The sequence below is a fragment of the Miniopterus schreibersii genome (assembly GCF_964146895.1).
Source record: "Miniopterus schreibersii genome assembly, chromosome: 9".
NCBI lineage: Eukaryota > Metazoa > Chordata > Mammalia > Chiroptera > Miniopteridae > Miniopterus > Miniopterus schreibersii.
This window is the reverse complement of record NC_138118.1, coordinates 42,291,638-42,304,408: the sequence shown is the minus strand read 5'-3', so window position 1 is coordinate 42,304,408 and position 12,771 is coordinate 42,291,638. Positions and strand designations below refer to the sequence as shown.

At 39.7% G+C, this 12,771-nt stretch overlaps 1 protein-coding gene across 3 annotated transcripts in view; it reads left to right on the top strand.

Annotated features, from left to right (window-relative positions):
* Window positions 1-2,471: 2,471 nt before the first annotated feature.
* HBP1 (HMG-box transcription factor 1) overlaps window positions 2,472-12,771 on the top strand; it is a 32,509-nt gene continuing 22,209 nt past the window's right edge. The window contains exons 1-2 of one of the 3 annotated variants that reach the window (XM_081146846.1): window positions 2,472-2,559; window positions 12,097-12,280. In XM_081146846.1, the coding sequence (XP_081002972.1) occupies window positions 2,545-2,559; window positions 12,097-12,280 (199 nt within the window). In that variant the 5' untranslated portion in view covers window positions 2,472-2,544. Of the gene's footprint in view, window positions 2,560-6,748; window positions 6,815-8,724; window positions 8,905-12,096; window positions 12,281-12,771 lie in introns of those variants that run through there. The other 2 variants (XM_081146845.1, XM_081146844.1) reach the window with 2 other exon arrangements.

The window sequence follows — 12,771 nt, the reverse complement described above, 5'->3', positions numbered from 1 at the left end:
TTTTTCTTTTAAATATATCTTTATTGATTTCACAGAGAGGAAGGGAGAGGGAGAGAGAGAGAAAGAAACATCAATGATGAGTCATTGATTGGCTGCCTCCTGCACGCCTGACAACCTGGGCATGTGCCCTGACTGGGAATCTAACCACGATCTCCTGGATCCTAGGTCAATGCTTACTTGCTGAGCGACGCCGGCTGGGCAGAATAAATATGTTTAATTACTATTTGTGAATACAGAAAGTAAACCTTTGATCACATGATAGGGAGGACTATTTTATAAATCATTCACTTTAAGCATTCAAACAGGTGTCAATGTAAGAACTGTCCAAACCTGCAAGAATTTTTATGAGTTTATTTGAACCAAAATGATGACAATTGCTGGGAAGCAAAATCTCAAGGGGATGAGGAAATGCTACAGAGAATGGCAGTTCTGCACCTTACTTACACCTTACAATCACAGGAGGAGGCTTGAGTGGGTCACATGAAATTCATTGGTGATAGATTAGGGAGGCGGGAGAATCTCTGGAACTGGATAAAAGGTAAAACGAATATATTTCTTTTACATAGGTGGGTATAAGATAGGTAAGTCAACAATATGATAACAATAACAAAGAAGGGATTTGTGGTCTCTGCTCAGGTGGCTGTGTCCTGAGGGGTGGGGGGATGGGGGAGGAAATTACCCAGACATTCCTAAGGAATGTTTTGGTAGATGCAAAAGACAATAGGCAGACTTAGTTAAGGTAAAGACTGACCTTTGTCAGGGAAGATATGGGTCTAGGACAAGACTACCTGCCAAGACCTGCTTTTAGCGATACAGTTTTAATTTCAAACCATCCCATGCGGTTACTTTAGGTCTCTGAGTTTGTAAGGCCTGCCATGCTGGCCTCCCCTGAACTTGTCGGGTTTAGTATGTTGCCTCTTTTTTGTCCACACAGGGAATCCCTAAAATAATCTGAACACTTGTTTCAACATACAAAGGTAATTTTGGATTTCTTGATTTTTTATGTGGTTTTCAGGCAAATCTAAAAATTCAAGAAATGTAATTAATTAAAGAAATAATTAGTTATACTTTCAGGTTCTTTTCAAAAGTTTGACTTTACTGATTTCTTACCAATGTAGGTTTTCCTCCTCTTTAAAAGCACACATATAATAAAGATATAAACTTAAGCATAGCTTAAATGATTAAACACTAAAGGTTCAGAGGGAAAAGGCTTTAGAAAGGCTTTGTAATGTGAATGGTAAACACATCAATTATAGACTAGATGGGCTGTGATAGCCATGTTTAAAGTGAAGGTTACTGTAAAGCAGAGAAGTCATCCTCTGGTGAGTCAGACAGAGCATTAGTAATTTAAGGAGGAACTCCTAGTGGAAACAAAGTGGAAAGACATTCTTTCTTTCAGCAGTGGGCAATGGGAAGCTACGGAGAGGGGGGAAATGGTTACCAAAAACTCACCTGAGAAACTTACATAATAATGGTTCACAAATTAAATCAGTTTAAGTCACATTATACCCCTCTGTATTACCTTAACCAAAGAACAAGCTGGTCAATATGGAAAATGCAGTGTTAACTTCCCTCAATTTCAAAGCAAATAGTAATCGCCCAACCCCCTTTACAGCTTTGTAAAATCTCCAGATCCTCGGCTTCTCGCTCAATTGCCCATTCCCAAGTCTCTCAGCGCCTGGCATATAGCCTGCAACAAATCTTGGGTGAACTGAGTTGGCAAATAAATCTTAAGTTACTGTCTTGGGAGTGACGAGGAAAGGCTCAGAATAAAAAAAAAAAAAAAAAATCCAGTTTTTTTCGCTGGAGGCCAGCACCACTTTTATAGTCCCCATCATGACTAGAACTGAGATTTGTGGGCGACTAGGTCCCTCGCGAGGCTGCATTGCTTCCGCTTGTGTGTAGTCATCTCCTTCCCCTAGCACTAAAACAATACCTTGGCCTGCTGCCAAACCTTGAGCAGCGAGACACTTTGCTTGTGTAGGGCCGGGAACAGATGCTTGCGAGAGGACGGGGCTGCTCTGAGTCCTAGGACAGGACTGGAGTAAGAGAAGAGGCCAAAGTTTTAAAACACTCCCTTCCTCCGCCTCCTCCCTTTTGTTCCAGACACCAAAACAAACGAGCTGATACACGTGTCCCTATGACTCTTGTTTACTATCAAGACTGAGCTGTTCACGCACCTCTGGGATATGTAGTCCAACCGGTTCCTGCGGCGTGCCGTCTCCCAGAGGTACGAAGCAAGGCTGAGACTACGAACCCACAATCCATTTCGGGGGCAAAGTTTGGCGTGGGTCCCCGGAGTCTCGGCAGTAATCCAATCCAAAGCGCTCATTCCAGTGACTGACATGCCGTTCCCTCCAGTAAACAAAACACTAAAGTCAACACAAGCCCGCCTCCCGAGGAAGGCCACTGTATCACCCAATGGGAAAGGGGAAGAATTGAACGGCAGTTCTGGAGACCAGTAAGAGGGCAAAAGAGCTGGGCGGAGGCTCAACCCCCAGGGGGTTGAGGGGAGGGGGAAGACGAAGCTTGAAAGACTTGGTAATGGCGACGGGTTTGGTAAGTAGGAAAGTTTCGGTTGAAAAGTAAGAGCAGTGGCGGGAGCAGTAACGCGCGCCGGGAGGCCGGCGTCAGTCGGAGAGGGGTTACGCGAGCTGCTGGTGGTGTTGTCGTGGCCAGGGCCGCCCGCGCCGGGGCTGCCCCTATTCCGCCGCGGGTTTGTTGTCTTTCAGTTCGGGAAAGGGTGGGGGTGGGGAAGGGAGGGGCAGGATCCCGAGGGGAACCGACGGTGGGGCGAGCTCTGGTCCGCGTTCCTCGTCCTCGAAAGGCTGTCTTCACGGTGGGGGCAGTTAGCCATCCGGTAACTGCCCGTTGCAAGCCCACTGGGCCAGCGTCCCCCGCGAGCTCACCTGGGCTTCGCGGCGGCGCGGCTCTAGGGGTTTCGGGGGCGGGGGCAGGGAGGAGTCGGGGAGGACTTCACTCCAAGCCGGGGTGCGCGAAAGGTGGCCGGACCTGGTGCGGAGCTGGGGCGGACCCGAGCGGGGGAAGGGGCCGACGCGGCGCCCGGGCTGCCCAGGAAAGTTTGACTTCAACTCCCCGCGTGTGGGCGGAGGGTTGGAGGTTGGCCCGCTGTGGGGGACCGGCCGGGGATGGGGGACCCCAGTGAGGCACCGCCTTCTTTGCATGCGAGAGGGGCTCGATCCGAGCTGGGGAGCTCGCGGAGTCGCTGGGCCCCGGGGCTCATTGTTACGCAGTTCGAATGAATGGGCTCCGAGGCGCCTGCGCAGTGGGGCTGAGCGGAGGGGAAAAACAAGCCTCTAGTCCAGGCTGTGGTCACATGATGGGGGAGGGGAGGGGACCGCGATGAATGGCGAAAGAGGGTGGGGGATGGACTTGGCGTGAACCTGCGGGCGCTGCCTCTCTGACGGAGAACTGAGACTTGGCAGGCGATTCCAGTCTCCGCCTTCCAACCTATGCTGCTGCCCTAGGCCGATTAAAACAACAAAAAAATCCAGGCGAAGTCGGCCGCGGGGGCCTCGTGTTTGTAGCTTGTTTAAACGGTGCATGATGTCTAGGGGATTTCACTCGCTTCTGTGCATTCTATAACACTTAGAGTTAGTTCTTAGGAAGTTTTCAGGAAGAGTCGTTTTTAAAAGGAGCACTGACAACAGGACAATACTCAACCTCAGGGAGCCACTGATGCTATAAAATGGAAGGATAAATAAAAGGGAGTTGTGTATACTTGGAATGTTAAGAGTCCTACCAGCAATCCTGACGAAGTGCTTTAAATTTACTTATTTCCACCTTAAGTAGCTGTAACAGATGACTCCAAACTAGTTTTGAAATTAAAGTTAACTTTTGAGAATTAGGGTAATTTTAACGTTTGTGAATACTTTTCTATTGTTTAACTGTTAGTAATGTACATTTGTAGTGTATTCCTAGAACTTTTGATTTTTTTTTTTTTTGCTATTGTCTTTTGCTTTACTTTGCTGACCAGGAGTGTTGAAGGTGTTAGCCAAAGAACATTCGGGCAGACAACAATGTGGTGATGGCCTGAGGGATAGGGGCTGGATGGAGATGGGCAGGGGGAAGGGAATGGGGACATCTGTAGTAGTGTCAACAATAAAAATAAAGTTAAAAATGTTGATTCTCAAAAATAAATAAAACGTTAATTCTCAAAAAAAAAGGACTGTTAGGATCTTCTGTTCAGTTTCCTTGACTAAACTGTTGGTAATATTTGGGAAGGGAAGTTTTAAGGAAATTTGACTTCTATTCAAAAGAATAGAATCTACTCTTTTAAGTTTTTGAACTACTTTATACTTTTGAGGAAGCCATTTTACAGCAAAATACTGTTTATTCTAACTTGACTAATACATTATTTATAGAATGAAAATTTGATTTCACTTTCTAGTCCATCTTAAATAGTTTTACAAGCCCATTACCGTTTCTTTTTGCCTGCAAAACCCTTCCCTTTTGTTTACTTTTCATACTTTTTTCACTTCCACATACATTAGTTAAAAGGTTACCTTCTCCCTGGATTTCCCTGCACACTTGTCTCCACAGTCTTCCCTGCTTCACAGTTGTCTACCTCTCAGACTACAAACATGGTACTGTCACTTGAAGAATGGTTTCCTCTGCTGTATTTTTATTTCTTTGGACTCTTGTCACTACCCTAGTGCTCGGTTGAGGAGGTATATGGCCTGGGCTTAATGACTGAATAAGCTGCTAGCCCTGAAGATTTCCTGTAGGGAGAATGGCAAGCTGGTGTCTTGTATTTGTGTTTGAAATGAAGATACCAGTACGTTTGTTTCCTGTCATAAATTATCATAAGAAATTACGACCATTTTAATGAAACAATGCCAGGTATTTTGCATGTATTATATTTTATTTATTTGTGTGGTTTTTTTTCTGGAAAAGACACTTATTTACAGTATGGGCTGAAATAAGGCAGAGATTCTCCTTATTCGAAATCTGCTTGGAACGTTCAACTGGTGGGACTCAAACTTTTCCTGCTCAGTGCAAGTTCAAGAATGACTAAGAGAGCACCGTGGGTATTAGCTTTCGGATTACAGAGAAGTTTTAGTGAGTAGGCAAATTTGCAAATACAGAATCTGCAGATAAAGAGGATTGACTGTGTTTTTCTTGGTATGCCATCTGTGTTTTTATATGAAAATCCAAAAGAGGAAGGAAATTTAGGAAGGGGCTATCCTAATACTTTCTGAGAGAAGAATTCTTTGTCAGTGGACCATGAGATTTAGGTCAAGACTGTCATAGCAGTGAAGAATCTATCAGTGCTGTCATGCATGTATTATATTTTAAATATGAAAATGAATATTAGGGTGAAAATATAAATCAATAAATTAAAGTATTTTAAAGCTGACATACCTTATATATCACAAAATTCAGGAAAAGTGATATCCTTGTTAACTGCCTGAAACATCAGTAATATTCATATTCCTTCATATTTTGATCTGCATGTACTTTGGTGCTTCATATCATACTTTATACTATTTTCCATAGAGAATAGAAAAATAATTTTCTCCTAATGTCGTGAATTTTTAAAAACTATTGATAGCTTAGAAAAGCTTTTTTTTACAAGTTGTTATAGATGATATAAAGTGTTTTAGGTTTACAAGTTTAGGAAAACAAGTTTCATAAATGAATTTTAGATTATTTCAGTTGATATTCCTTTTAAACAGGTTTGTGCATGGCTTCTTGTGGTGGTGTATTATGGGTATTCTGTTATCTTCATCGATATCAGCATTTTGTGTCAGCTCAGCTCAGCTCAGAATTAAGAATTTGTATAGGTGTCATTTGGCACTGTCCAGCAAAGGCAAGGAGTGGTCTGTCTGGGCAGCAGTGACTGTTGAGGTGGAAGAATGCTTTGGAATCAGGTAAGCATGTGGAATGCAGTATCTTTTATACCTACAGTAATTATGATAGGTAGACAGGTACTGGTCCCACTTGCAAATAAGAAAACAGGTGTAGAGGTTAAATTCTTCAGTCATGTAAGTAGTATGTGGTAGTGATACTCTATAGTAGTATATTTTACCAAAAAAATAATCACCCACTGTTTGGGTGTGTTTTTTTCCTTTTTTTTTTTTTCCTTAGCACAATGGCAAACAAAATGTAGAAACATTTCTTTTTTTTTTTTATCCTCATCCTAGGATATTTTTTCCATTGCTTTTCAGAGGGTGGAAGAGAGAGAGGGAGAGAAACATCAATGTGAGAGAGACATCAATTGGTTGACCCCCGCACCCGCCCTGACGGGTGGAGGTCGAGCCTGCAACCAGGGCATGCAGAATCAAAATCCGTCAGCTCTAACCACTGCGCCAAACCGGCTAGGGCTAGAAACATTTCTTTGAAATCTTTTGTTTAAAGTTTCATGGAAAATATTCTAGAACTTCATTAAGGCCCTGCCAACTGCTTTTGGTGTGGAAAGTTGCATTTAACATAGTTATGGAGGCTCATTTTAGTGTGGAATTTTGTAATCCACCTTACATACCTCAATTCTCATGATAGTAATGTAAGTTCATTGCAAATTACCTTCTCTTCACCCTTTGCTCCCAAACAATTTGAGTTTGGTATGGAGTCCTTCATGATTAAAGGAGGTCATATAGAAGCTCCTTTCTGTGAAATCCATAGTGAGGATGGAAAGGTAAGAATTCAGGGAGGAATAGGCACTTGAAAGTAGCAATCTTAATTTGTATTGGTCTATATCTTTTGTCATTTTCTCATTTCTTTTTAGAAAGAAAACTTATTTAGTTGGCAGAGTCTATATAAGATTAGATAAACTGGAAATGCTCTGCACGGAGTAAGTAGGCATTCACTGAAACCTATTTCCTCTGTTTCATTCACTGAGAGTTATTTCTAGTCCTATCTCCCTCTCCTTTTATCTAAAATTTTTTTGGATATGTACTTCTGAAAGTTTGCTGAACAAAAGCAGTAGGTTCTTCCCAGTTCCACCCAATAAAATTTTGTAATACTGAATATGACATTTCAAAGTACAGCTGCTGAAGAACTTTACTCTTTTTGAGAATCAGTGATCTAGTGAAGAGATGACATGTGAATTCTGTAATACCAAAGCAGTATACAAAAGTATAAATGAACAATAGGGTTAGCTCTACCAGGAAATATTTGAAAGAGGAGCATATTTATAAAAATGAATGTCTAATTGATATGATGTATGTGAGGGAGTATTTTTTTTTTTTAATCCTCACCCAAGGATATTTTTTCCATTGCTTTTCAGAGAGAGTGGAAGAGAGAGAAACATCGATGTGAGAGACATTGATTGGTTGCCTCCCACACGCACCGCAGTGGGGGCCAGGATGGAGCCTGCAACCAAGGTACATGCCCTGAGCTGGAATCGAACCGTTGAGTCCAGCAGCCAACGCTCTAACCACGGAGCCAAACTGGCTAGGGCAAGGGAGTATTTTTGAATATGGATTCTTCAGCTATTCCTTTACTGTATCAAGGGCCTTGCTTGCCCCAGATAGTTTGATAGAAAGAAAAAAGAGAGAGCCAAAAACTTACATTTGTATATGGGTTTGAATTTTGTGTTCCTGTGTTTAATTCTCACACTAGCTTTGTGAGGAAAGTAGAGGAACTGCAAGTCTGAGGTTAAGTGACCTACCCATGATGACATGGTCTATAAGAGTGACACTGAAGTCTGTTGATTAAGTCTAGGTTCCCAGTTACTATACAGGAGGTTTACAGTAGCAAAGTCTCCATTATCTCAAGACCAATTTGATAGCCAGTAACAGTGAGGTATAGACACATAGAACTCAAGTTCAGCAAGTGTTTATTTGGTCTCTTTTATTGTAGGTAGCTCTGTTTTGAAATTAAAATTTTTTTTTTTCCAACTTCATTTAAGGAATATTGAGATGGGTATTGGTAGATAACTGAGGCTAGGTGCTGAAGAAATGATAGTTGCAAGGTCATTAGTGTATGTATGGTACATGGTGAATGGCGGACCTGCTGATGAGAGAAAGTCTAGCTGTGAAGAAAGAAAATAAGAGATCTGCAGAGCAAGGAGGAAGGCAGACAAATTTCAACACTGCTTCTGTGGACCCCAAGAACAGCACTGTTTCATACACCTTAGGATAGCTTTCAGGAGATATGTATGTGTAGAATAACCTCCAAATTTCATTATAAAGGTAAAAAGAAATTTTCAAGTTTAAGATTAAAGCTGAGGCTGACTTAAACAGGCCACATCTGTAATGACATTCCTCTCATGTCTTAGGCATTGCTCAGTAAGGAATCTGTATTGATCCTGTCAGTTACCTTTTCTTTTATGAGAGCTCTTGCAAAGGAAGCTGGGAACATGTGGCTTACATGGATAGAAGTCGGGAATGTTAATACACTGTTTTTAATACACTCTTCCTTAAATATTTGTTATAAATTTTCCTACATACTCAGTTTTTCAATATGATTTTGTATAGAGGTGAAGAGAATGTTTTAAAGTATGGTTCTGAGCATCTCAGACCTCTGTTTAAAAATTTTAAGTGGTTCTCCATTGTCTAATAATAGCCAATAATACTAGCCACTCTACTTTAAGGGTTTGCTCTGTGTTGAGCACTACTGTAAGCTTTTTACATTTATTGGCTCACTTTTTACATCTATGAGATAGATGCTTGTATTACTTCCATTTATAAATAAGGCATAAAGATTTTATTTTGTTTGTTTACTTTTTTTTAAAATATATCTTTATTGATTTCAGAGAGAGAGAAAGGGAGAGGGGGAGAGAGAGAAACATCAAGGATGAGAGGGCCATTGGTTGGCTGCCTCCTGCATGCCCCCTCCTGGGGATCAGGCCCGAAACCTGGGCATGTCCGAAGACCTGGAATTGAATCTCGGATCTCCTGGATCACAGGTTGATGCTTAGCTGAGCCACACCAGCTGGGTGTAAGTAACAAATTTGATACATAAACTCAGCCTAATTTTAGAATCCTTATTCTTATATACAAAAAAAACCCCAAATCAGTTTCCTACACTAGGATTGAAGATTCTGATCTCCTTCTACCCTTCCAGCTTTGGTATCCACTACCACAATACACGCAAGGCCATCCTACCTTCTGATAATACTGGATTCTGTGTCCTCCTGATCTCATCCAACACTTTGCTAATTGTGTGTCGTTTGAATTTCTTTTGTTCAGAGACCTCCCTCCCTTTTTACCTATTCATAGCAAAACCCCAATCTGTAAAACTATGGTTGTTATATTTTTCTACTAAAGTACATTCCTTGAGATTCATGATTCACTATTGAGTGCTAACACTGCAACTAGTATCTTGGACGTAGTATTTATTAAAAAATAAATATATGTATTTTTTAAGTAAAAAGGAATTTGGCAATCGTTTTTAGCCCACTTGTTCTCACACTGCACTTGGGGTTCTTTTGAAAGCAAACAAATAACTAGTGCGCAGGGCTGTACCCCAGACCAGATAAATCAGACTCTGGAGGTGGTGCCTGGGAATCATTGTGTCACAGGGTTGAGAATCACTAATCAAGCTAAGTTTGCTAGACTTTTGTAGTGAGAAGGTAGAGGCTTAGAATCCTGATTTGGGCAGTTTTTATTTAAATCAATTTGTGTTACTAATCATATTTCTTGTAGCCACCAGTTTTGTAGGAAATTGTTGTACCCCAGCAGATTTGCTGTAACCACTTTATATATTAAGACGGATTAATCAGTACATAATAGATTACGCTAAACTGGAAAAGTGTTAATTTCATGCAAATGCCTCAGATATATTCTAGGTAGATAAACTGTTATTTGCCCAAAGTAATGGCATGACACATGACTTTTATTGAGATATGGTGGATAACTTAAATAGTATTTCCCAGAGAAGAAATTGCTGAAGCTGAATAGCTGTCTGGTCTCCTGTTGTGTACTATTCTTAATCTCAATAACTGTTCTAGTTAGGACATTAAGTGCCCAAAATATAAAGAAGTCATTTTTACATTTTTTTTTCCACTTAGTTCGTTTCAGTTCATCCTTACAACTACTCTAGGAGGAAAGTTGTGCAGGTATCATTAACCCTATTTTTTTAAATATAAAGAGGTTGAGTTAGTGGGAAGCTCAGTCACTTATGTCATATGTTTAGTAAGTGATCAAGCTGGAATCAAAACCCATGTTTTCTTAACACCTAACCCAGTGCCCTTTTCACTACTACATAGTACACCATACAGTTGATATTGAGTAAGGTTCTAAAGCAATGCCCAGGATATGGGTCATTTGTTAGGTGTGCAGGCAGAAAGCACCCAAAATAGCATATTAGAAAATAAAGGCAATAATGCAGTTTGGCTATATGTATCAAGAACCTTAGGAAGATTTTTAGTTGCCAGCCACCAACTAATCTGTTTGTAGGAATCCAAAGAAATAAGCAGGTGTAAGCATATACTTAAAAAAAGAATGTAAATGCAATGTTATTTAGAAGAGTGAAAAACTGGGAACATATTCAACAATAGGAGGAATAAGTAAGTTTTGGTACATCCATATGTATGTTATTTATTTAAAATAGATGTTTGCAAAAAGTAAATGACATAGGAAAATGCTTATGAACTTATGTCCAGGTAAAAGTATATGAGGAAAAATTTGATCTTGGATATCTGCATGAAAAAGATGTCAGATAATACACCACAATGTTAACAGTATCCAAATCTGGTTGGAGGGATTGGAACTAATTATTTTACTTTTTTAAAAATGCTTTTTAAATGTTTGCTACAGTGATTATATATTTTATGGTCAGAAAAACATATTTCATAATTTAAAAGATTATGGAAAGGCCTCTGTAGAAAAAAATTGTCAGTATTGCCAATGTCTTTTGGTATGTCATGACTTAGCTCTGGTCTAAATATTAAACATTGAACATCTCAATTTTTGATTAGCTGGGCTGGGGTACTGTTAGTGACTTAACAGCAGTATATTTTATTTGGAGGAAAATAATGTTTTCAGAATTTTTTTGTGTATTTCGTATTAGCTCAGAACTTCTTTTTCAAGAGATTTGGAGTAGAGCCCAAGAAATCAGGAAATCTTTCTAGTGTTGTCACTCGTGTTAAATAACCAATTTGATCATGTCCAAAGGTTACTCTCATAACAGAATGTAGTTGGTGGACTTCCCTGAGAAATTATTTAGGTGTGTTTCCATGTATTATTTTCTTGCTTGTGATAACTTTGTGGCCCTGAGATGAAGGTGGATTTACTATTTATTTAGCTAAACCTCTCATGATTAGCATTCATTTTTCCAGAAATAGCCTATTCAGAAGGACAGGTATCTTTTTATTATGGCTCGGCTCCAAATTCTCATTAAGAAGACAAGAACATTTTTATTTTTATGAGAAGTATAATATATAGCCATTTTAAGAAACTAATCTTAAATATTCTTTAGAGAATATAATTTTAAGTGTGTTGTTAAACTTACTTCACAGGATGAGAAAACAAAATAATGAACACAGTAAAAGAGAAATTAAAATAGAATCTTTAAAAAAATGAAGAAACACAATCTTTTAGTCTTTTTGAATTTGAGGAAAGTTTGTTACTTTTCTTCTATATTTGAAGTTACAAGTTTAAAAAAGGTTTTTTGTTTTTTTAAATATACCTTTATTGATTTCAGAGAGAGAGAGAGAGAAGCATCAATGATGAGAGAGTAATTGATCTGCTGCCTCCTTCAAGCCCCCTGCTGGGTATTGAGCCTGCAACCCTGGCATGTACCCTGTCCGGGAATCGAACCAAGATCTCCTGGATCCTAGGTCGATGCTCAACCACTGAGCCATGCCTGCCTGGGCTAAAAAAGGTTTTGTTGGTTTCAATATTGGGGTCTGAAAGAGATCTTGATTAAAAAACTGTGCTTTTATTCGTTAGAAGAGAGGACTTTTATAAATTATCCTTTAGGAGTTGAGTATAATTTAGTGCTGACTACATGCATGTAGACCAAGATATCAGGGAGTCATGCTGGTCTAAAGGATTTGATGGTGATACAAATAGCAATGTAAAGATTAAGTTAAAGATACAACATTGTGATGTCTCTGATTGATTTTATACTTACATAATCTCCATCACGATTTGACATTTTTTTCCTTACATTATTTTTATTTTAAAGTCGGAGCACCATAACATGGTGTGGGAAGTGAAGACAAATCAGATGCCGAATGCAGTACAGAAACTCCTGCTGGTAATGGACAAGAGAGCTTCAGGAATGAATGACTCATTGGAGTTGCTGCAGTGTAATGAAAATTTGCCATCCTCACCCGGCTATAATTCCTGTGATGAGCACATGGAGCTTGGTAAACAAACTTTAAACGTTTTTAGGGATCTCACTGAAGTTCAGATTAATTTTCATGTGAACTGCTAAAAAGTATGTGAAGTTCTATACATTAGTGTTCAATAATCTCTTGTTATTGCTTAAAAATAGAACTTAAAACCATCATAAATTTGAGCTATTTATGGTTATCATTTATGGTTATTTACAGATTATTATTATACTAACCTGCCTTACTGTGTGGGGAAAAGATTGGGCTATTGAAAACCTTAGGAAAACCCTACTGTGTGGCTTTTCAAAAGGTGTTACTTTTGAAACATCCCAGTGAGCTCAGTAAATTACGCTTGGCCACTCTTCATGATTAATGGTTTGTTAGTATGACGGTGAAGTTACAGTGGACCCTTGAAGCTCGAGAGTCTGACATATGTGGTTATCACTACTGCTCAGCTATTCCAAAGGTTTGTGACCTGTAGAAATGTGTAGGTTTGTTGAGGTATGATTTTGAATTGTATTGCT